The sequence below is a fragment of the Vulpes vulpes genome, chromosome X (genome assembly GCF_048418805.1).
Source record: "Vulpes vulpes isolate BD-2025 chromosome X, VulVul3, whole genome shotgun sequence".
NCBI classification, from domain to species: Eukaryota; Metazoa; Chordata; class Mammalia; order Carnivora; family Canidae; genus Vulpes; species Vulpes vulpes.
Window position 1 is genome coordinate 97,628,997 of NC_132796.1, and position 22,147 is coordinate 97,651,143.

Sequence of the window (22,147 nt, forward strand, 5' to 3'; positions counted from 1 at the left end):
TACCCTCTTAGGATCTCAGGAACAATAAGAGAAGTAGCAAGAGCTGCCAAATTCCTTCTTTGCTGGTGTGAATATAGTAATAAATGAAAGGGCATGGTGTACAGCTGGCTCAGTTGGTGAATGCATATAGCAATTGCACACCTGGTTAATAATTACCTTATTCTTTATTCATATTCTCTATGGAATAATCCAACTGACATACCTCCCCTACTAGTGATGCATGTTTGTGTCTGTCTGTTATTCCCCAGTTTGTGTTTGAGAATGTGAAGTTTCGGCAACTACAAAAGGAGAAGTTCCAGATCAGCAACAATGGACAGGTTCCCTGCCATTTTTCTTTCATCCCTAAACTTAATGACAGCCAGTACTGCAAGCCATGGCTTCGAGCTGAACCTTTTGAGGGCTACTTGGAGCCAAGTGAGTTGTCCCTTTGCCATTGTCTCTGCTTGCAATGTTCCATCTTCCCATGACTCCCATCCCTCCCTTTTTTAACTACTTGTTTTCTAACCACATGTCTCTTACCTTCACTGTCATTATATTGGGGAGATCTCTTGTATGTCCAGTCTCTCCTCCATCACTTGGTGATTTTTAGAGGACACTACTTCTGTTGGTGCTTCTCTCCCTTTTCCTTTTCCACCAGAAGTTTCTGTTACCATGTGTCATTTCTTACATTTCAGATGAGACAGTGGACATTTCCCTTGATGTGTATGTCAGTAAAGACTCTGTGACCATCCTGAATTCAGGGGAAGATAAGATTGAAGATATTCTAGTCCTTCACCTGGACCGAGGCAAAGATTACTTCTTGACCATTAGCGGAAATTACCTCCCAAGTTGTTTTGGTACATCCTTGGAGGCCTTGTGCCGAATGAAAAGACCGATCAGAGAAGTTCCCGTCACCAAACTCATAGACTTGGTAAGAAACATCCTAAGACATGGAACCTCCTCTGGATGTAATTTTCACAATACTTAAGGAATGTCCTCATTGTCTCTGTGCTTTTCTCTTTTGTCAGGGTGGGGGGAATTGTCAGGTGAATAATAGCAAGAATGTTGCTTTACTCTAGCATTACTTTCATTAGATTAAGCCTAAAAGGAAAGAGGAGAGTGATCTGTAATGGGCTGTTGTCAGGAATATAATATATAATACTAAGTTCACTGAATTAGATTAAAGGATCCCTTCTCAAAGGTCTAATGCTTATTTGTTATGCTCTTCATACTTTTGTAAAAATTAGCATGTATGCAAGGAACAGTAAGTGGCAGGGGGCAATATTATCCTCATTAAACACATCAGAAAGCTGAGGCACGGAGACAGTAACTTGCCCAAAGTGGAATAAGTTAGTGACAAATCTGTCCCCAGACTTTCTTTTTTTTTCTTTTTTTAAAAGATTTTACTTATTTAATCACGAGAGACAGAGAGAGAGGCACAGGCAGAGGGAGAAGCAGGTTCCATGCAGGGAGCTCGACGTGGGACTCGATCCAGGGTCCCCAGGATCAGGCCCTGGGCTGAGGGCAGTGCTAAACCACTGAGCCACCGGGGTTGCCTTGTCCCCAGACTTTCTGATTCCCAGTCAACTCCTCACTATATCATCATATCTAATCCCAAACTTGGCTGCATGTTGCAGCCCAGACCTGTAAGTGAACCTCAGAGTACCTGTGTCAGAATCCCCCAGGGGTCTTTGGACAAGTACAGATCCTTCCCCCTCCCCCCGCTCACCTCTGGCAATGGAATCACAGTCTTGGGGTGCAGGGCTTAGGAACCTGAATTTTATCAACATCCCAGATTATTATAATGTGCATTGAAGTTTGCTGCATGTTTAATGGGACTCACTTAAAAAGGGAAGGAGTAGGATTTCCCCTCCCTGACACCAGCCTCTAATATCAGTGTCCTTAGGGAAGAAATGCTTATTATCTTCAGTAACATAAACTGATTAAGTAACAAGTTCATTCTATTAAGAACTTTTCCTCTAAATGAAAATATTGCTGGGTTTGTATGTAGACCTCTTTGAGCTATAAAAGCATACTCTTTGGTCTTTTACCAAAGAAAATGAGGTGATGTGACAGCCATACTTTATCATTAGTATTAGTATTCATGTTGATCCTTTCAGCCTCACCAGAGCAGTGACTTTATCATCTAGCAAGGAGGGCTAGACCAGCGGGTAAACTGCTGGCTTGTCTGAGAGTGATCTGTTCTGTTGCCATGGAATTGTTTTAGCTATGACTCAGATGGCAGATTAAAACATTTGAGTCCAGTCCCAGCATTCTTTCTTGGAACTATACTTGTTTCCCTAGAGCCCTCATGACTGGGTGTATTACCTCTATTTAAAAGAGAACCATTTTCTTCAGAAATTCACATCCTTACATTCTATTATTTTTTATACTTTTTTTTTCTTACCACTATATTCTGTTTTCCAAATTTACTATTTCACCATTTAGGATATATTCTAAAGTTTCCTTTTTTTCCCTACCCTCTTCCCTCCATCATAAACACCATTTTCCAGCTTTCTTTTTCCCAAATTTTAATTATGAAAGTGGCAAATACGCAGAAAAGTGGAAAAGAACAGCACAATGAACTCCTATATGCCTTACATATATAGACGTGTATTTTTTTTCTTGCTATGGTATTTGCAATGAAGTAGTGATAAGTTATTTCACTGGTGAACATGTTAGCCTGCCTCTCAAGAAAAAAGACAATTTCTGTATTATCACAATACCATTATTATGCCTAAGAAAACTAGCCACTCCATATTTCAATTTTTCCAGCTGTCCTAGGAATTTTTTGATAGCTTTTTGAAGCCAAAATCTCATCTGGATTCATGTAATACCTTTGGCGAGGTCTCTGCAGTCTCTTTTATTTATTTATTTATTTTTAAAGATTTTATTTATTTGAGAGAGAGAGAGAGAGAGCACGAGTGGGGGGAGGGCAGGGAGAGAAGCAGACTCCCCTCTGAGCAGGGAGCCTGACACGGGGCTCCATCCCAGGACCCCTAGATCGACCTGAGCTGAAGGCTGATGCTTCACTGACTGAGCCACCCAGATGCCACTCTGCAGTCTCTTTTAGAGTAAAACAGTTCTCATCTTTTATTTCTTTAATGACATTGACTTTTTAAGAGTCCAGGATAGTTGTCCAGTCAAGGATCCCCTGTTTCCTAACTTTGCCTGTTTCCTCTTGGTAACTGTTTAAATTTAATCCTTTCATACTCCTTCCTTCTGCTTTATTTCCTGTAAACTGGAAACTAGTTTTATTTTTGGTCAGAGTTGGCAGAGGCATTATGATACCCTTTATTGTAATTGTTCTGTATTAATTAGAGTGATTGGAAGGAGGCTCAACCAGTGTGAAAACGTTTCATTTCATTTGAAATATTATCAGATAATTCAGTGTTTGACCATGAAAAGGAAGTAGCCAAAATCCTTAATGGAGTTAGTAGAATGGATCTGTAGGAAGCCCTTTTTTTTTTTTCCTTTTTTGTGCACAAATGATTGAAGGTTTAAAAAAATAGAACCCTGATAATTTTTCTTTTCTTTTTTTTTTTTTAATTTTTATTTATTTATTTATTTATATTTATGATAGTCACAGACAGAGAGAGAGAGGCAGAGACACAGGCAGAGGGAGAAGCAGGCTCCATGCACCGGGAGCCCGATGTGGGATTCGATCCCGGGTCTCCAGGATCGCGCCCTGGGCCAAAGGCAGGCGCCAAACCTTTGCGCCACCCAGGGATCCCCCTTGATAATTTTTCATTATTGAAATTGCTGAGTTCTTATTAAATTGTACGTTTGTGGTCATCATTGATTCTTTTAAACTAAGCTATTATCGGTAGGGTATAGGGTTCTGATTTTTTCCAAAGCCTGTCACATTTCAGTATTATTAAATTCTTGTATCTCATTGATGAGGAAGTTATCCATATTAGCGTAGGGCAATAAACAAGAAATCTAAGATTATCTGTATGCCATTTATAATATCTTCTCACTCTGTTTTGACTTGATATTGACTTTCTGCAATGCTTTATTACATTTGTTCATATTTGTTCCAAGACCTAAAATGATATTTCAGATACCATGAGATGATGCTATTAATAATGATACCTGTTATCCTTTATTGCATTATTCATTCTAAAATTTTGGTGAAACCAGAAATGAGTTCAGTGCTTATGTTGACTTTCCATGTACTGTTTGAGAAAGATTCTTATGTAACACCATCTTCCCACCAAATGTGCAGTGAAATAATTGGCATATGTCCTTTTCATTCTTCTTGCCCTTCTCAATGATAGTGACTTTGCCACTATTAGAATAGTTGGAATTAGCACAAGTGGTGAGCAAAGGAGAATTTGTTTGCAATTATCTTTATTCTTTTCCATAATAAAGATTGATTTTTCTGGTTTGTTAACTAGCATATTAACCAGCACATAATCATCAATACTTATTCATTACACATTGAATACAAAGTATTATGGAGTTTATGTGGGTTCCTGGAATTTAGTGGTGATAAAAGTTTACTTATATATACAGTGTGGCTGAATTCTAAATCAAGGTTAATAGGAAATTTGGTTAAAGGTAATCTAAACATATAACTACTTTTACTGGCTAATGTCCAATGTGTTTGGTAAGTCAATATTTTGGAAAGGCATTTAGAATGAGAGTTGTGGAGCTTGTAATTTGTATTAACAATAGATTCCTGTGCTTGTTTACTCAAGCCTTATATGCTATAAAAGCTTATTGACCAGCTAATTTCTGTAACAATCAACCTCAGAACCAGCCTATTTTGGCTTTTTGAATATTTGTTTTATGTAACATTAACAACTAGAAACAAATTCAGCGCATAAGAATAAAGTGGACTAGAAAAGTGATTTGGGGTTCATCATAGAAGTGTTTTGAGTCAAGTCCAAGTACTCAAGAAATATGTATTAACATATTGGGTGAGCAGGTTCTTCCAGGTATAAGGGAAATCATGAATAAAGGCTAGGTGAAAGCAAAAAAGACCATGTTTGAAAAATTTTAAGATTTCCCTAGGAAAAAAAAAAAAGATTTCCCTAGGAAGAGTGAAGATTAAGGAAAAAAAGAGTATGTGAGGCTGATTTGGGTATGTTAGGAGCAAGGGATAGAGAGTCTTGAAGTCCACAGATGAGTTTGTGCCAAAGCCAGAGGCATCAACAACTATCAGAAGGCTTTTATGAATAGTATGAGGTTGTAAATTGACATTTGAAGGAATAGTCTAGTGTTGCTTATAGATTGGACCTAATGGAGAGGCCAGGTTTGAATTTACCAGATCTGGTTAAAGGTTTTGCTGGTAGATACAGGGACAAAAAAAAAAGGTTGAGGGATGGGTGGACAGACTATATTTGCTTGGAGACACGTTTATTTCGAGATCGATATCAAAGTTTGAAATAACAAAAATAACAGCTTGGTGATTAATTCATCCCCAGTGATTTTTTCACTAAGTGTTTACTTCATCTTACTGATCCAACCACTCATTTCTTATCCTGTTTGGTGTATGGTTTGTGTTTCTTCTCTTTATAGTTCACATGAACTAATCCTTTCTAGAACTTTGATACGCATTCAGTTTTCTGCTTTTTATTTTTAAATTTGAATCTACCTCTAAATGACTCTTTTACATTATTTTAACTGTACTTACTACTGGCAAAATTTCTTTATGGATGAATGTTGGAGTGAATACTGATTTGCAGTGCATTTGTAGCATACCTGTGTTGCTCCACCAGGGAATCCTGAATTAGGTTCCCTTTTTAAATGTGATCAACACACAGCCTTTTGCAAAGTAGGCAGGTCAGTTGAGCTAAGTGATTATCAGCAACCTTAGGACTACCTTAGGAGTATGCTGTTTATTAGTGGAGGCTAAGTGGTGTTTTTATTTTCAGAATCCAGCCTACTGTTAAAAATAAATATTATTTACATCTACTATATGCCTGTAGCCAGAGAAGTAAACTCTCAATGTAAATGTGCTGCTCCTCCATCAGTATCTAATCAAAGTCCTTTTGATTCTTCTTTGTTTTCTTTTATCCATTCATTTAAAAAATATTACTTTCCCATTATTAAAACGTTCTCCTTTTTGACCTACCTTGATAGCCTCTTAACAATTCCCTTTGACTCTATCACTACCCTTTCATTTTTCCTCTTCAGGGCTGTCAGACTGATCTTTCTGTAATATAGCTTTTGGGCCTATTACTTCCTTAAAGGTAGTCAGTGGCTCCCCCATGCCTACTAAATATAATCTGGATTGCTTTACCTGTCATTCAAGTTCCCCCAAAGTCTGACTTCAACATTCCTTTTCATATTTATTTCCCATTACCTTTTTAAAAAGATTTTATTTATTTATTTATTTATTTATTTATTTATTTATTTGAGAGAGAGAGCAGAGGGAAGGGCAGAAACAGAGGGAGAAGAAGACTCCCCATTGAGCAGGGAGCCCAATGTGGGGCTCGATCCCAGGACCCTGAGATCATGACCTGAGCCGAAGGCAAACATTTAACTGACTGAGCCACTCAGGCACCTCTATTTCCCAATAGTTTTCTCAACATCCTCCCATGCTCCCTGCAGAATAGATGACCACTTTTCCCTACTCTCACCTTGGGATTTACTTTCTCTGAACCTTTATTTATTTTGGCCCCTTCCACTTGTAGTGTGCCCATCCCATCTCTACTCCTTTAAAATCCTATGAATCTTTTAAAGGCTAGTTAGGTCCCATCTCTATTGTGAAAAGTCCCCCGATATCCCCAGCTGAAAGCCATCTCCTTCCTTTGAACCCCAGTTTTGTTTGTTTTCCCTATTAGCCATTTACTGAGAACCCATATGTGTGAATTATAACAATATCAGGCTATAAATTCTGGGACTTCTTACTCCAACTCAATTGCAAACCCGAGTCAGGGACCATATCATTTCTTCTATATAGCCTCATTTTCATCCTCCACCCCAGCACCCCCCAAAGGCATGCTTTGCACTACTAGTAGATGGCCACTACTTGAAGAAAACTTCCTTGAGGGCCTGGTTTGACAGGTTAGTATATGAAAACTCTACCTAGTTTTATTCATCGTGTCATGTGGCATTTATTCATGGAAGGAAAGATAGAGAAGTCTGTTAGGCAAGCAGGTTCTGCTATTTCTTTTTTTAAAGATTTTATTTATTTATTCATGAGAGACACAGAGAGAGAGAGGCAAAGACACAGGCAGAGGGAGAAGCAGTCTCCATGCAGGGAGCCTGACATGGGACTCGATCCCAGGTCTCCAGGATCAGGCCCTAGGCTGAAGGTGGCACTAAACTGCTGAGACACCCAGGCTGCCTTCTACTATTTCTTAATAAGTAGTCCTAAATTTTAAAAAAGGTTAGACTCCAAAATTGTGTTAAATTAGATGTTTGGTGCTCAGAATTTAACTTTTAAATTAAAAAAATATTGTAATTACAATACTATAAATATTGTATACTTCATAAAGCAATATTACTCTGATTATTTTTATTTCATTTCCTATGTTATATATAAAAGTGTAAATAAACCTACAAGAGCCTATTTAATTCAAAATGTAATAATACTAAAAAATCTATCCACCATATATATAAGAGTCATTTATAGGAAATGCATTTAGCATTGCTATTTGAAACATGAGGGAACACACTCTTCCGCCTCCAGCCTCCTGCACATATTTCATAGTAAGATAGGACTTCTCCTTTTACTATCAGACCTGAGAAGTATGATTTATACTCAGGTTCTTGGTGGCCCATGGCAGAATTGGGAGGATTCCAGTTGGGAGTTTCTGGGGAGGTGCTTATATGCTATACTACCACTGCCCTACCATGCCTGGCTTTTGGGCTGCTTCCTTGACCTTATGAAGTAGATATTATTCTCTTTGTTTTGGAAATGAAGAAGCTGAGACTTCACAAAGTTTAGTAACTTTCCTAATGTCTGTACAGAAGCAGAACAAAGATTTGTACCAGGACTGTCTACCACCACTGCCTGTGCGCTCTCCTGCTAACCATGGTGCTTTGTTTCTTACTGTCTTTTTCAGTTTTTCCCTGCCTTTGTCCAGTAAACAGCCAGATTGTACTTTTTGAGTTGTCTAGGGGACTATAGTGGTAATTTCTGTAGTATCTCTCAGACCTGAGTTCTGATCCTGATCCTGCCACTTAATACCTAATAGTGTGACCTAGGGCAAACAGTTTCACCTCTCAGTGCCTCAGCTTCCTCATCTGTAAATGGGAATAATATTTACGTTACACACTTGTGCAGACTGAATAACACTGTATATGAGCACTTTACACGTTTTCCTCTACATGGCAGATGCTAAGTGATGTCAGTAGTTATTATTTTTTGTTGTCAGTAGTTATTGTTGTGGTTATTGGATTTTAATAAGAGCACAAAAGACAGAGACCATTAAGAAGGTGCCTTCTTCCCTCTCCCTTGCTTCTCCTTTTCCCATTATACCATATATAACACAATAGGTGATAATGATGGGTTTTCTGGTCTACAAAGGTCTGGAATGAAATAAATTTACATTTCAGAGGGGACTCCATATTTGGGGACTCTAGGGTCCTTTGAAGAGGTGAGTGGGTATGGGGCAAGGGCAAAGCGTGTGAGATACTGCTTAGGGGGCCAACTAGGGTGAGAGAAATTGCAGTAGAGAGGGGAGAAGCCAGTCGTCTCCTTCTGAATGGCCACTATCAGACTCACATTCGCCCATCAGGTGGCATTAGGATGAGGTAGGAAGCTACAGAGTGTAGCAGCAGGGCCTGCCTCCTAGCAGCATGGATCCGTCACGGGGCATTTGGCCAGGTCAGCTGGCAGCTGCCAAAGGACACAGAAGTCTAGGACTACACATGTATGTTTCTTGAGTGATAATCTCAATAAACTGCATGAAAATTAATATGTACAATAGAGAACTTTGCAAATGAGAAATGTTGCGTTTTCAACAATAATGATTTACTTGAAAAATTTAAAGCTGTTTAAAGTGGATGTATCTAGTAAGCTAGTGAGTTCTATTAATACTGATCTGTTTCTAATTCTGTAAATTCTAATAATTTTCTGTCTGTCAATGACTTTCTTTTCCTGCTCTGCTCTCAGGAAGAAGACAGCTTCCTAGAAAAGGTAATACAATTAATTGGTGGTTATGTGTTTCATGTGCCTGATTAAGACTTAACTGGTCCCTAGAATTTGTCCCTAGTCTTTCCCGTATCAGATACCTCTGACTCCATGAGAATCTACCAATGTCCTGCCAGCTGTTTTTAAGTGTGTCTGAAGTATGGAAAAGATATTTGTTGTACTGGTCATCATTGAGACCCAGTACATAAAAGCAATAGTACTCAAGGTTCCAGATTTGTATTTTTGAAATGAGAAGTAACTAAAGAGCTACTTTGATATATCTGAAAGCTCATGAGGTGGAGGAGGGTACTGTTTAGCTGTCCTACATTTCCAATGATAGTAAAACCTGAAGTGGATTTCTGTTGCTTTAAGAGTTGGGATTAGTGACACTATTGATTACTGAAAGAATGCATAGATATATGGTTAAGAAATAGAACATAGAATTATCATGCTGAACGAGATCATAAGGGGTCATCTGCTCTAGCACTCTGCCTTCAGACAGGGTAAGGTGTTTTCTCCATTCTAATAGACAAAATAACCAAGGCCCGAGAAGGTTGAAACACTCACTAAAGTCATACTGCTCCTGATATCAGAGGTGTGGGGCAGAAGGGACTAGAACCCAGTTCTTCTGAATACCTAGTGAAGGAACCTAGTAAAGCACTCCTGCAGTGCTTGGCCACCTTCCATCTTCAAGCTGGAGGGTGTCTGGCTCCATACAGGGCTCTCAAGTAGAGAAACGTGGGCTTGAGAAACGTTCTTAAAGCACTGTTATACTGTGTAATGTGATCTCCCCATTTTGGTGGAGTTTAATGCATTTTGATGGTGGGAATGATGTACTGTTTTCTGTATTAGTTATCAGCACTAAGGTTTCAAAGTGTGGGCTTATCAGGCACCAGATGTGTCTCAGTAAAAGAAAACAAAGTGTGCCTGATTTCCCTTTGCTAATTAGAGTTCAGGATAATTTGTGGACTTTTGAGAAAGTATTGTTTCTTGTGCATGATCTTTCTCTAGACTTCAGAGACACAAGTATGACATTTCGTATTATCACACATGAATTTGAAAATGGATAGTGGATGATGTATATAACCTACTGACATTTTATTAACCTTTTTAAACCACTAAGGATTGAGATGGTTCTGCTTCCCAGCCCTTCCTTGTTAATAGCAGGCCATGTTGTCTTTTCATCTCAGACAGTGACTTGTGTTGCTGTAATGCCTTAGTACAGGAAAAGCGCCAGTTGGATGTCAAATTTTTTAAAAAGTACATGAATCAGTGCTGAATAATTTATATGTGGTAAGTTTGGAGGCATCTGCTAAATCTATACATGTGTTTGGTTCAGAAAGTGAGCAGAGTGCATTATAGACAGTGCTTTGGTTCAGATACCATGTGGATGCCTGGATTTAATACTTGCAACTGGAAAGAAGTTAGTGGATGAGCCACTGATAGAAATTCTGGCAGCTGTAGGGAACATGAATATCAAATGATAGAATCCCAGGGAAAGAAAGAAAGCAAGCAAAATGAATGTGAAGAAATGAGATTTGAAATGGTAACCAACTGTCATGCTCCTTTCTCTTCCTTATTCTCTTAGAAAGGTACAGTGACTTTAAAAGGTCACCAATGCTTATTGAAGAACATAATGTTAAGCAGAGCCCTCAGCTTGGCTCTAGTGTACACAGTCTCTGGAAGTAGTGAAACACTTCTTTTCTTTCCCATGAAGCAACATGGCTGGGTTTTGGGATGGAATCTATAGAATTTCCTAAAGTTGAAAGTACACAATATATATATAACCTTAGGGTGGAAGTGGAGAAGTGAGGAAAATGAAAAAATGGGTCACCGTTTTCAACACTGGGATTTTTCTGTAGGCTGCCTTCATATGAATTTTAATTTGTTTCAGGCACCTTTTTGATATAATTTCTATTTGACTATATAAACATAAGATAATTGAGTTTATTTCCCCAGCTATTTACAAGTTCAGATTTAGTCATTGTCACTTTTGGGTTTTTCTCTGAGATACTTTCAGGAGAATCTAACAGAGTAGAAAGATAATATGAAAGGGATCACAGCCCTGAGAAATCTCTACTGGGTTATTAATATAAAGAATAACTTCTGGACTCAGACCCTGAACTTCTCACAGTATTTCTGGCCCTTGGTATGCTGTATCTGGTTTACTAATTTTGAATCTTAAGAGTTATGAGTTTTAGAGCCTTAAGATTAGGTCTTCTCTTGAGCCCAAAATATTTGCAAATGTAGGTATAATGTGGAGAATTGTCTTCAGTTTCTGAGGACCAGAGAGCCTTCACTTAAATCAGCAGTGAAAACTGTAATATTTGTGGTAAGACCTGAGAGAATAGTAAGTTAAAAGTCAACTGAATCCTAAGTAGACGCTGCCCTCTCGGAGGATCATACAGTCCGTTGTACTGGAATAGTCCCCAGATTTCGAGTGGCATGTGACCATGCTACTGCAGCACTGGTTCTCAGTATCACCCCTGAAAGGATTTACAACACAAAGTGCATCCATGTGGTAAACAGAATGATCCCAAATGGAGTGCTTAACTATTAAGTGAAGCATTTGGAAGAGGAAGGCGATCCTTTAACTGTGACAATCGGTATCGAGTGCCTTCTGACCAGGGGTGTCTCCAGTAAGAAAAAAAGGAAAAAAATCCTAAAAGATGAAGATCAAATTGTACCTACATAAGCAGAATATGAAGGAGATTAAATTACACACAAGTTTTTATTGAAACCGCTTTGATTCTCCTCCTTTTTTTATCTATTAGGAGAAATCCCTTCTGCAGATGGTTCCCTTGGATGAAGGTGCCAGTGAAAGACCCCTTCAGGTCCCCAAGGAGATCTGGCTCTTGGTAGATCACTTATTCAAATATGCCTGTCACCAGGTAAGTAACTGTGGCCTGCCTTGCAACTTGGAAGGTGTGTGAATCCAGTGGGAAATAATAATACTTCATGTCAGTAATAGGGCTTATAACTTTCCGAAGCTACATTCACAGAGCAGCACTATCAGATTATCTGGCAGATGGAAGTATCCCTATTTTACAGATAGGAGAATTGAAGCCTGCAAACTAAGTGATTCAGCTAACACCACAGCCTAAGTGTAATGGTGGAATGAGGCCCAAACTGAGCACGCCTGTTTCCTGGCTACACACATTTTCCCCTGGACTACTGTGTACCTCAGTCTATAATGCCTGCTTTCAGTCTCACATAAACATTGAAGATTTTAAGTCCAAAGCAAACTTCAAGCCCACTTCATTAATTTGATTTTCATTTTTTAATCCTATCTAAAATGCTAGCTACCTCCAACCCAACTCCCCAGATAGAGAAATTCCTGGTACTAAATTGAAGGAAAATATTTTCTTACCTACTGAAGAGTAATAGAACTTGAAAGCAAGGTTTGGTGTGGGCATGCCATTTATTCCTGCCCTAGCATTCCCTACTATCAGAATCTGAGCGTGATTCAGCTGTTTGGACTCTGCCTTCTACTTGTCAGGAAGCTAGAAGTGGGAACACCTCATCTCCCTAGACAGCTGGTCTTCTGCCATCTAAGGTATAGGGTAAAAGCTTTGAAGATCATTTTCTGACTTGAAATAAAATTTCACGTGGATTATACAGATGATAAATGGGAAAGATGCTATTGTCATACCTCCATTCCTAATCCCAAGTATGCATATTACCCTTCCATTTGCATCCTGCTACTCTGTTGATCCCTGGGTGGTCTTCAGAACTGTAGGGCCGATTATCTTGCCTTGTTCCATTCATTGTGACCTCTCTGGTAGGAGGACCTGTTCCAAACCCCTGGAATGCAGGAGGAGTTACAACAGATCATTGATTGTCTGGATACTAGCATTCCCGAGACAATCCGTATCCTTTTTGACAAAGGCTTATTAGGAAGCCGGATAAATTCTTTACCAAACTCTCCTTTCCACCTGCATTTGAGTTTTGTGTTTCCATCTTTACTTTCGTTCTGTCTTCTATTATAAGGTAATCATTGACTCTGCAGTTGTTTTTCAATTCCTTTTAGGAACTTTTGACTTCTCTCTGTATTAGACTCATACTGAAAGGAATCAAGGGGTAGGTAACAACGACTTTTAATAAACATGGAACATAGGACCCACAGCACTGGCACTGTTTTGCTTCAGGCCATTGATCACTCCTGCCACCACATGTGTTGTCACTAGGACATGGAAGAGGATGGGAAACATTGGTGACTAGTTTAAAGGACTGATCAAATGTGAACATTCTATATGCCATATTCCCCTGACTCTCACACGTTGAGCCAAACCTCCCAAGAGGTTGATAAATTCTGTAACAACTCAGCTGCAGCATACCTGAACCACTAAAATATCAAACCCCAATTAGGATTAGTCTGCCCTGAATAATAGGAAGGAAACTGTCCCTGAGGGAGCTGGAGGAAGAAAGCAAATCGGGTCTCTGTGTGGCTTTTTTCCTGGAGCCACTTTCCCTTGACTTAAGGTAATCCAGCTGGCAGTAATCACTCTGTGGCTGAAGCACTGCTCATTTTCCTGGAAGCCCTGCCAGAGCCTGTCATATGTTATGAGCTGTATCAGCGATGCCTTGACTCTGCTCAGGATCCCCAGAACTGCCGACAGGTGAGTTTTACTGCTCTATGTGTCTGAGGCAAGTGCCCCCATAGAGAAATCAATTTAACAAGGCCAGGTGTGTATCTAGCTGTGTGGTAGGGTGGATCTGAATCTGTTATTCGTGGCAGGACACCAGCATTGAGAGTCGGGACTTTTAAATTTTAGGTTGTGTTATTTCCTGTTATATTTGCCACACTTTTCTAGTTGGCCTATTGAATAGGGCAGATACCTCTGCTCTGGCATAGGATTGGTGAAGCTGATCATATATGGAATTCTGGCTGAATTACCAGAAAGGGTCAGTGATGCTTGTGAGCCTTTCTCCTTTTTGTCTTCTTGGTGTTTTTTGTTTTGTTTTGTTTTGGTTTGGCGGTTTTTTAGATTTTATTTATTTATTTATTTGAGAGAGAAAGAGAGAGCATGTGCACATGAGTGATGGGGAAGGGCAGAAAGAGAGAGAGAGAGAGAGAGAGAGAGAAGCAGACCACCTGCTGAGTGGGGAGCCTGCCACAGGGCTCTATCCTAGGACCCTGAGATCATGACCTACGCCAAAGACAGATGCTTGCTTAACTGACTGAACCACCCAGGCGCCCCCTGGGTGTTTTTTAAAGATTTTGTTTCTACATAATCTACACCCAATGTGGGGCTCGAACCCACAACCCTGAGATCAGGAGTCACACACTCCACTGACTGAGCCAGCCAGGTGTCCCTTCTTGGTGTTTTTTTTTTAAGATTTTAAAAATTTATTTATTCATGAGAGACACAGAGAGAGGCAGAGATATAGGTAGAGACTCGATCCCAGGACTAGACCTAACCCTAACTAGGACTAGATCTCAGGAATAGACCTGAGCCAAAAGCAGATGCTCAACAATTAAGCCACCCAGGCATCCTTGGTGTTTTTCTTTTATTTTTTTAATTTTTAAAGATTTTTATTTATTTATTCATGAGAGATACAGAGAAAGAGGGGCAGGGAGAAGCAGGCTCCATGCAGGGAGCCCGATGTGGGACTCGATCCTGGGACCCCATGATCACACCCTGAGCCGAAGGCAGACGCTCAACCGCTGAGCTACCCAGGTGTCCCCGTGTTTGTTTTTAATTATGAAATAATTTTGATGCACAGTAGCTGAGAATACCTCTCAGTCAGACTAGTGAGTATTGGGAGGAGCTCCTATCTATGTTAAATGACATTGCAGAGAAAACCATTGAGCTTGGCAGATGCCATGGCTACCTGTCTGAGGAGATTGAAAAAGACCAGATTAATACTAACCTGCTTGTAAGGTGGGATGTGTTTGTGTGAATATGTGATGATCACACATGTGAATATGGCCTGGTCTTTGAGTGGACAGGGGCCAAACAGTATGACCATTCTGACTTGGAAGTTACCATTTGGCATGAGGAAATAAAAGAGAGTCATGACAGATAAATGGGATCCTGTATGGGTTGAATTATAAAGTACTGTGGCAGCTGTGAGCTCTTCTTACTCCCTTCTTTCACTTGTTCTCCTTACTGCCCACCCCCCTTTTCTTAAAAACAGGTGATTTCCCAGCTTCCAAGATGCCATAAAAATGTTTTCCATTACTTGATGGCATTCCTTCGAGAACTCTTAAAATTCTCTAAGTACAACAATGTCAGCGAAAACATGATCGGTAAGAGTACTTCATAAAAACGACAGCATGAGCAGGAGGGTGGGCTGGTTGGGACAGCCTTCCTGTCCAGGCGCACGGCTCACTGCCCTCATCCAGTGGTCCCCCAGTTCCCATTCCTGAAGTTTTGCATAGATTGTGTCTGACAAAGGGTTTTCCCCTTTCCTTTTTCTCACCCTCTAGCTACTCTCTTCACTAGTCTTCTCCTAAGGCCTCCACCCAACCTTATGGCAAGACAGACTCCAAGTGACCGTCAGCGTGCTATCCAGTTTCTTCTGGGGTTTCTTGAGAGTGATGAAGACTAATAAGCCTTTTCCTCTTACTACTCTCCGAGATTCTAGAGGTGGAAAATCTTGGGCACTAAGTATTTCAGAATGAAATGAAAAGTCATGCCACAGGAAGGGTCAGTTGCAGAATTTTGAGGCTTTCGGCATGAAAAGGTTATTTCTAGTGCAAGAGGAAGAGAGTTTCCTAATCCCTCCCTTACCATATCCTACACAGCAAAATACTTTTAGACTTATATTGCCAAGCCAAAGGTACCATATTTTGGTGGTTTTGTGTTCTCTCTTTATAAGGCAAAGAGATCTGTATTTACACTCCTTTATCTGGGGATGTGTTTGTTGCCCTCCTCCCCAGCTGTCATGATTGTCCTTAGCACCCTAGGCCTAGATTCTGAGATGTTCCTATTCTAGGCCTACATGCACTACGTGCTGTAGCTCAGACTTGTCTGTAGTCCTTCGTCTAAAGCACTTTTGCCTGACCCCCTCCCATATCACCCCTTTGCACTCTACTCGACTAACTCTATTACGTCGAAGGAAGTCTGAGTGAAGCTAGTAACTATTCGGATGTCCCCAACAGTGAGTTTACCATCTTCATGTGGTTGTGACATGCATTTGTGCATTTCTACTACAGTGGCATCTGTATGTCTCTGTAACATTGGCCTTTTCACGGATCTGCACTGGGTGGAACCGTATTCTCGTCTCAGACCATGTTTACTAGCAGAACTTTAGAGATTACTAGATATGACATCCCATTGATGTGAGAGAATCATGATCAGAGTGGAAGCACTTTGAGCATTTTAAAAGTGAGAACATTCATGTTTGACAGGTCTTGCTTTCTACCATCCCTTTCTGTTCTTATTCAAATTTCACATGAGAACTAATACTGGTTGTCTGGAGGATCCATTCCCCACTTAGAAATCCACCTCCAGAGCAAAATCCACCTCCATCACAGTCAAAAAGGCAGTCTGGACCCCAGTTGGGCCTTTCTGGTGATACTGCTTCTTCCCCCAGCAGGGTATTGTGGATAATCCTTAGAACACCCTCTCTGGTCTCCTGAAATACCAGGGGGCAGATGCTGCCCCCTCCCTCATCAGGGCTGGCTCTGGACTCTATGACCAGCTCCCCTTGGCTCCTAGTCACCTTACCCAGTGTTATATAAAAGAGACTGGGCAGTGGGACCAACGAAGCTCCTTTCTCTCCCACCCAAGACAACCCTCTGAGCTTTTCATTTACTCAAGCTCTGTGGGGCAGCATTCTTTTTTTCAAATCATTCTGTGTTGGTCGGCAAACCAGCCACCAGCCATTGACTGCAAAACTGCCTAATGCAGTTGGCTTCTTCCTGGGTTTCTTTCATTAAAACCACACTGAGTCAACTCATTCTTGACTGTTAACATTAAATCCAAGGAGCCTAACATATGGACTCTGTGTCTGGTCTTGGGTATTGACTCCTGACTCTTCTAGAACATTGAAGGAGAGAGCCAGGGGAAACACAACTGCTGAATGGTTCTTCGGTTCCCCCTACCTCTCGTAAGTTGAGTTCTGTGGGGGAAGAAAAGGTATGTATCCTGTGATATACTGGTTAAACCCTTTCCTGATTGGGAGTTCTAGAACGAAGAGTCTAGATCTTAGTGCCAAATAGTTGCAGATCTGCTAGATCAGAACTTCATTAATGGAAGATTATGAGAAGACTGCTTTTGCCATCTCCACTAGGCCAGAAATCGACCATAGAAGAGGCAGATTATAGAAGCAGGGGCAAGGTCATGACACAGAGACAGGGAGATGCCTGTCCCTGGCACATTGTCTAGTATGTTGCAACCTGGGACCTTTGGGTTGTCAAGGATAGGGTTAGTAGGGATTGTATGCAGCATCCTAGCTCTTTGTTCATAAAGCAAATGCATTAAATTTGTTTACTGCCTCTACATTTTTCCAGCTCTGGTCCTGGGATGTACACAGCATTAAGGGTTTGAGACAATCTCTAGGTAGGGGAGATAGAAATAGAGTAGATGTAAGAAGTCTGCTCCCCCACTGTGCCTACTCCAGCACGCCAACCTCCAATTCCCGAGTAACTCTAATGTGCTATTTATTTCATAGCTCCTCTGAAGTAAGGAGTTCAGATCCATCTGATAGAGAAGAACTCTGCATCGATATTGTTTTAGGGAAGAAATGGTTTGAATCCATGTGGTGATATTGCATTAGTTTCCCTTTCACTGTTTTCTGATTCTTATTCTGTAATTGTTATATTTCCCAGAAATGTCTTGGTCACTAAGCAAAGCTGCTAGTGGGATTCTGTATTTTGTGTCATCTTTTTTATTATAATTTATTGCAATTTTTTCTGAATAAATATATGTTGTGTGAAAAATAAGTGTGATCTTGGTAAGGAAGAACTGAGGGGGGAGGCTTATGTCACTGAGTCCCCCTTGACTGTAGTCCTCACAGATAAAACTATACTGTCATTTCCTGTCTTAACAATAAAATATAAGAATTCTCAGTATATTTGCCCTTGGAGGGGAGAAGAAGCCACATATTTCCAGAGGCTCAGAAAGAAGTCACAGTGCTTCCAGAGGCCAGCCCAGGATTCTTACTGTAACCCTGGGGATCCAGGCAACAAAATAACACTGTTAGGAAAAGAGATGTTGATTCTTTATGCATGCAAATGTCACACTGGGTCAGATCCATGATCATCCCACCCCCAGAAATCTGACAAACCCCAACATACACATCTTGAGTGTTCTTGCCAGTGTAGCCTTAGCAGTTTAGACATGCCCCTACAAAGAGCCTGTTTCCACAGGATTCATTTGACAACTTTTGAAAGCCAGTTTTGAACCTTTACTACCTCTTGGGGGGATGAAGTCCATAAATTCAGTACTTTTGGAGGGCTCTAATTTGAACTCTAGTGTTTTAAGAGGAAACCCCTAATTTGAGCATGGTGCCTTTTATTCTGCTGCCGGTCTCCATTTTGGTTTAATTCCCTTTGAGGCCGAAGAGGCCTGAGCTAGAGCTTTCTTTGCAACCAGGGCCCTCTTCCAGTTCCGCCTAACTATGAGCTTGGCCCTGATGAATGTGCTGATTCAGTGTTGTCATGAACAGTTTTTTTAGCCCCACCCGAAGCCTTGGCAGAAGAAGGTGTTTCCTTGTGAGAGAGATTCCCCCCAGCGGATGGAGACTGATACCCAGCAGTTTTTACACAGAACAGGCAGTGTAGCAGAGCAGTCCCAGTGATTACCTTTCCAGAGGTTACAAACGCCTCCCTGGCTGCTGCTACAGGACAACCATTAGGGTCTTCCAGACCGCAGGGCAAGTGGAAGCCCTGGCTCTTGGTGTAGCCTAATAATTAAAAGCTATGCACTGCCCAAGTGGGATTATCAAGAGTTAGGGAGACAACCTTAGTGATGATCTAATCCAATCTCATTGTTCCTATGGGCAGTCAGGCTCAAGGGGCAGTGAAGGATTCAAGGTCACCTAGGTCAGCGACATAGCATGGCGGAGTGGAAAAATCAAGTCTAAACTTTGGTGTTATACCTAGTTCTTTTTTCCAACTTTCTGTTTCAAAATCTTTCAAACATGTAGAAAAGTCACAAGGGTAAAGTGAATACCCGGTACCCTTAACTCACCACCTGTTAACATTTTGCCACCATTCATCTCAGAGAGGCCTGATCTTCAGTCTGGATTCCGCCACTTCCTCGTGTGTGACCCCGCACCGGCTACCCTGTAGTTTCCTGGCCTATAAAATTGAACGGGCATAGTACTGCACTTGGATGACATAACTACATCTCACTTCCCTCTTAAAAACTCCCCAGTGACTTCCCAGTGCCTTTAGAAGGAACTCCACACTTCCCATGGCCTAGCAAGCCCTGCATTACTAAATGAGAAAGAAACGAAGTGGCAGGCACAGTACCTGGCATGTAGTGGCTGCTATGTAGATGTTAACCTATGCCCTGTGCCCCTTAGCTCTTCCCTATATTTCATGGACTCTCCTGCACTGCCAGAGGCTTTCTGGCTTTCATTTGATGTTAACCTTGTTAACTAGACACCATCAGACCCCATGCTCAGCTTACTCCACTGCCATCCTTTCCCCCAGCACAGACTCCCCACCATGCCGCCTTCTGCACTTCTCTGTTTTGCCCTTCTGCTGCACTTCTGTGTTTGGGGAGTAGGGGTGAGGTGTAAATTGAAGGATGAATAATGAGATGCCATCACCAGCATGTAACACCTGGCTGTTGAGCCCCAGGAACCACACCCACCTTTCTTCTGCCCATCCCGACCAGCAGGCTCCTTTTGCTCTTTCCTGTGCTGCTGTGCCTGGTTCCTAGCCCTTCTTTCCTCTCTCTGCCTTCTAGATAAATCCACTGCCCGCTAGTTTCCACCTTAGCTGCTCCTACCTGAATTGGTTCTTACCCAGCTGATGCTACTTACCTTCTCTTTCATCTGTCCTGTGGAAGCTCCTCCCATCCCCTAGCTCCCCAGGTGGAGAAGAGGGGTTTGCCTTTTCTTTCAGTCACACTTTGAAGTGGTAGTTTTTCTGCCATTCTATAGCCTGTCTTCAATTTAGATGGGTGGTTTTCAACCCTGGCTACTCAGAATCATCTAGGGCATGTTTCTCAAAGTGCAGTCCCCAAATGAGTATCACCTGGAAACTGGTCTAAATCAGTGGTTCTTAACCCTGGCCACATGACGTAAGGTTTAAAAAAAATACCAGTGCCTACACACCCTACCTTAGAATGTTTGAATGCTTACCAGTAATGCTTGCCTGCCTCCACCACTGTACTCTGACACTGTCCTTTCACTCCTTCCAATTAGCTAAGCTCTTCCCCACCTCAGGACCTTTGCACATGCTGTTTTCCTCTACCCAGAAACCACCTCTCTCGTGCACTTGGAATAGCTCAGCTTCCATCTTTGCCATGCCTAACAAAGTCACCACCACCTTTGGCACCTCCATCTCATTTTTTTTTTTGCTCCCATTCCTGGGCTTCCTGGCATAGCCTGGTGACTGGCTGACTGCTCCTAGGGCTGCATATATCATTCATTCCACAGTCCTCTTCTTCTTCTCTTACCCTTCATAGACTTGCACCTCAGGGATTGAGAGGCAAGAAATTGCTGTGCTTCTTTGCATAGACTCCAACAGCAAGATTGCCTGAGTTCAAATCCCAGCTCTGCCACTTCTCGATGTCTAGCCTTGGACAAAAGTTAATTGACCTCTCTAGGCCTCAGTTACTACATCTTATTTATTTATTTATTTGAGAGACAGAGAGCAGGGGGAGGGGCAAAGAGAGAGGGAGAGAGAAAATCCCAAGCAGACTGAGCACAGAGCCCAACTCAGGGCTCCATCTCACAACCCTGAGATCATGAACTGAGCCGAAATAAAGAGTCGGACCGGGGCGCCTGGGTGGCTCAGTGGCTGAGCGTCTGCCTTCAGCTCAGGGCGTTATCCCGGGATCGAGTCCCATGTCGGGCTCCTGCATGGAGCCTGCTTCTTTCTCTGCCTCTTACTCTGTATCTCTCATGAATAAATAAATAAAATCTTTTAAAAGAATAATAAAGAGTCGGACGCTCAACCAACTGAGCCACCCAGGAGCCGCAGTTACCACATCTTAAAATGGAAGTAATAATAGTACCTTTCCTCATGGGATCGTCATGAGATGGTATCAACTAGTACGTTTCAAGGGCTGGGAACAGTGCCTGGTGTGTAAGTGCTAAAGAAATGGCAGCGAGTATAATTATTCCAAAACCTTCCACTGGCCTCAGGCCCAGGCCTCTCTATCTCAGCCCTTTGGCTCTTAGGAGGTGGCCACACACTTTACTTTGTGGAAATCTCAAATCGGTAGAAGGAGCAGTCCTCAAAGCCCTGCTCTACAAATCAAAATGTCACAGCTTTACCTCATCCCTCTCTCCTTCCTGCCTGTGTCAGAAATAAGTGGTCTTCCTTCTTACCTAGGCTAAGGTAAGTGCTTCCACTGTGCTTTGAGCCCATTTCTTCCCACCCTCAGTGGACTTGCTCCCATCACTCCTCACTGCCACCACCCCACATTGCATCTTCAATATCAGCCATTCACTCAATTGGTGTTTATCGAGGCCTCCTGTGTGACAGGCGCTGTTCACGGTGCTGATGATAGAGGTGCCACAGTGCTTTCACTAGGAGGGTGGGGTGGGGTGGGATAAGCAGACAGAAATAGTGCACAGGGTAACTAGAGAGAATGACAAACAGTCTGGAGAGAATAAAGTAGGGCAATGTGCCCAGCAAGCAGACTCGGTCAGGGGAAGGTTGCTTTGAGGAGGTGATGTTTGCTGAGACCTAAATTTCAGGAGGCCAGAATTTCCCATATCTTGATTTGAATGATGATCATACAGTATATATGCCCCTGCCTCCCCCTGAAAAGCCAGCTATACCAGATCTGGCAAAGAACATTCCTTAAAAAAAAAAAAAAAAAAAGGATTCTATTTATTTACTCACGAGAGACACAGAGAGAGAGAGAGGCAGAGACATAGGCAGAGAGAGAAGCAGGCTCCATGCAGGAAGCCCGATGTGGGACTCGATCCTGGAACTCCAGG

The 22,147-nt window shown here is 41.6% G+C and overlaps 1 protein-coding gene across 4 annotated transcripts in view; it reads left to right on the plus strand.

Moving 5' to 3' along the window:
- The window catches only part of OCRL (OCRL inositol polyphosphate-5-phosphatase), a 53,393-nt gene extending 35,433 nt beyond the window's left edge, over positions 1 to 17,960 (plus strand). For all 4 annotated transcript variants that reach the window (XM_026018105.2, XM_072744519.1, XM_072744518.1 and 1 more), the window contains 8 exons: positions 249 to 414; positions 675 to 910; positions 9,053 to 9,076; positions 11,845 to 11,961; positions 12,856 to 12,940; positions 13,562 to 13,689; positions 15,212 to 15,323; positions 15,504 to 17,960. In XM_026018105.2, coding sequence (XP_025873890.1) covers positions 249 to 414; positions 675 to 910; positions 9,053 to 9,076; positions 11,845 to 11,961; positions 12,856 to 12,940; positions 13,562 to 13,689; positions 15,212 to 15,323; positions 15,504 to 15,625 — 990 coding nt within the window. In that variant the 3' untranslated portion in view covers positions 15,626 to 17,960. The remainder of the gene's footprint in view (positions 1 to 248; positions 415 to 674; positions 911 to 9,052; positions 9,077 to 11,844; positions 11,962 to 12,855; positions 12,941 to 13,561; positions 13,690 to 15,211; positions 15,324 to 15,503) is intronic.
- Positions 17,961 to 22,147: the final 4,187 nt, after the last annotated feature.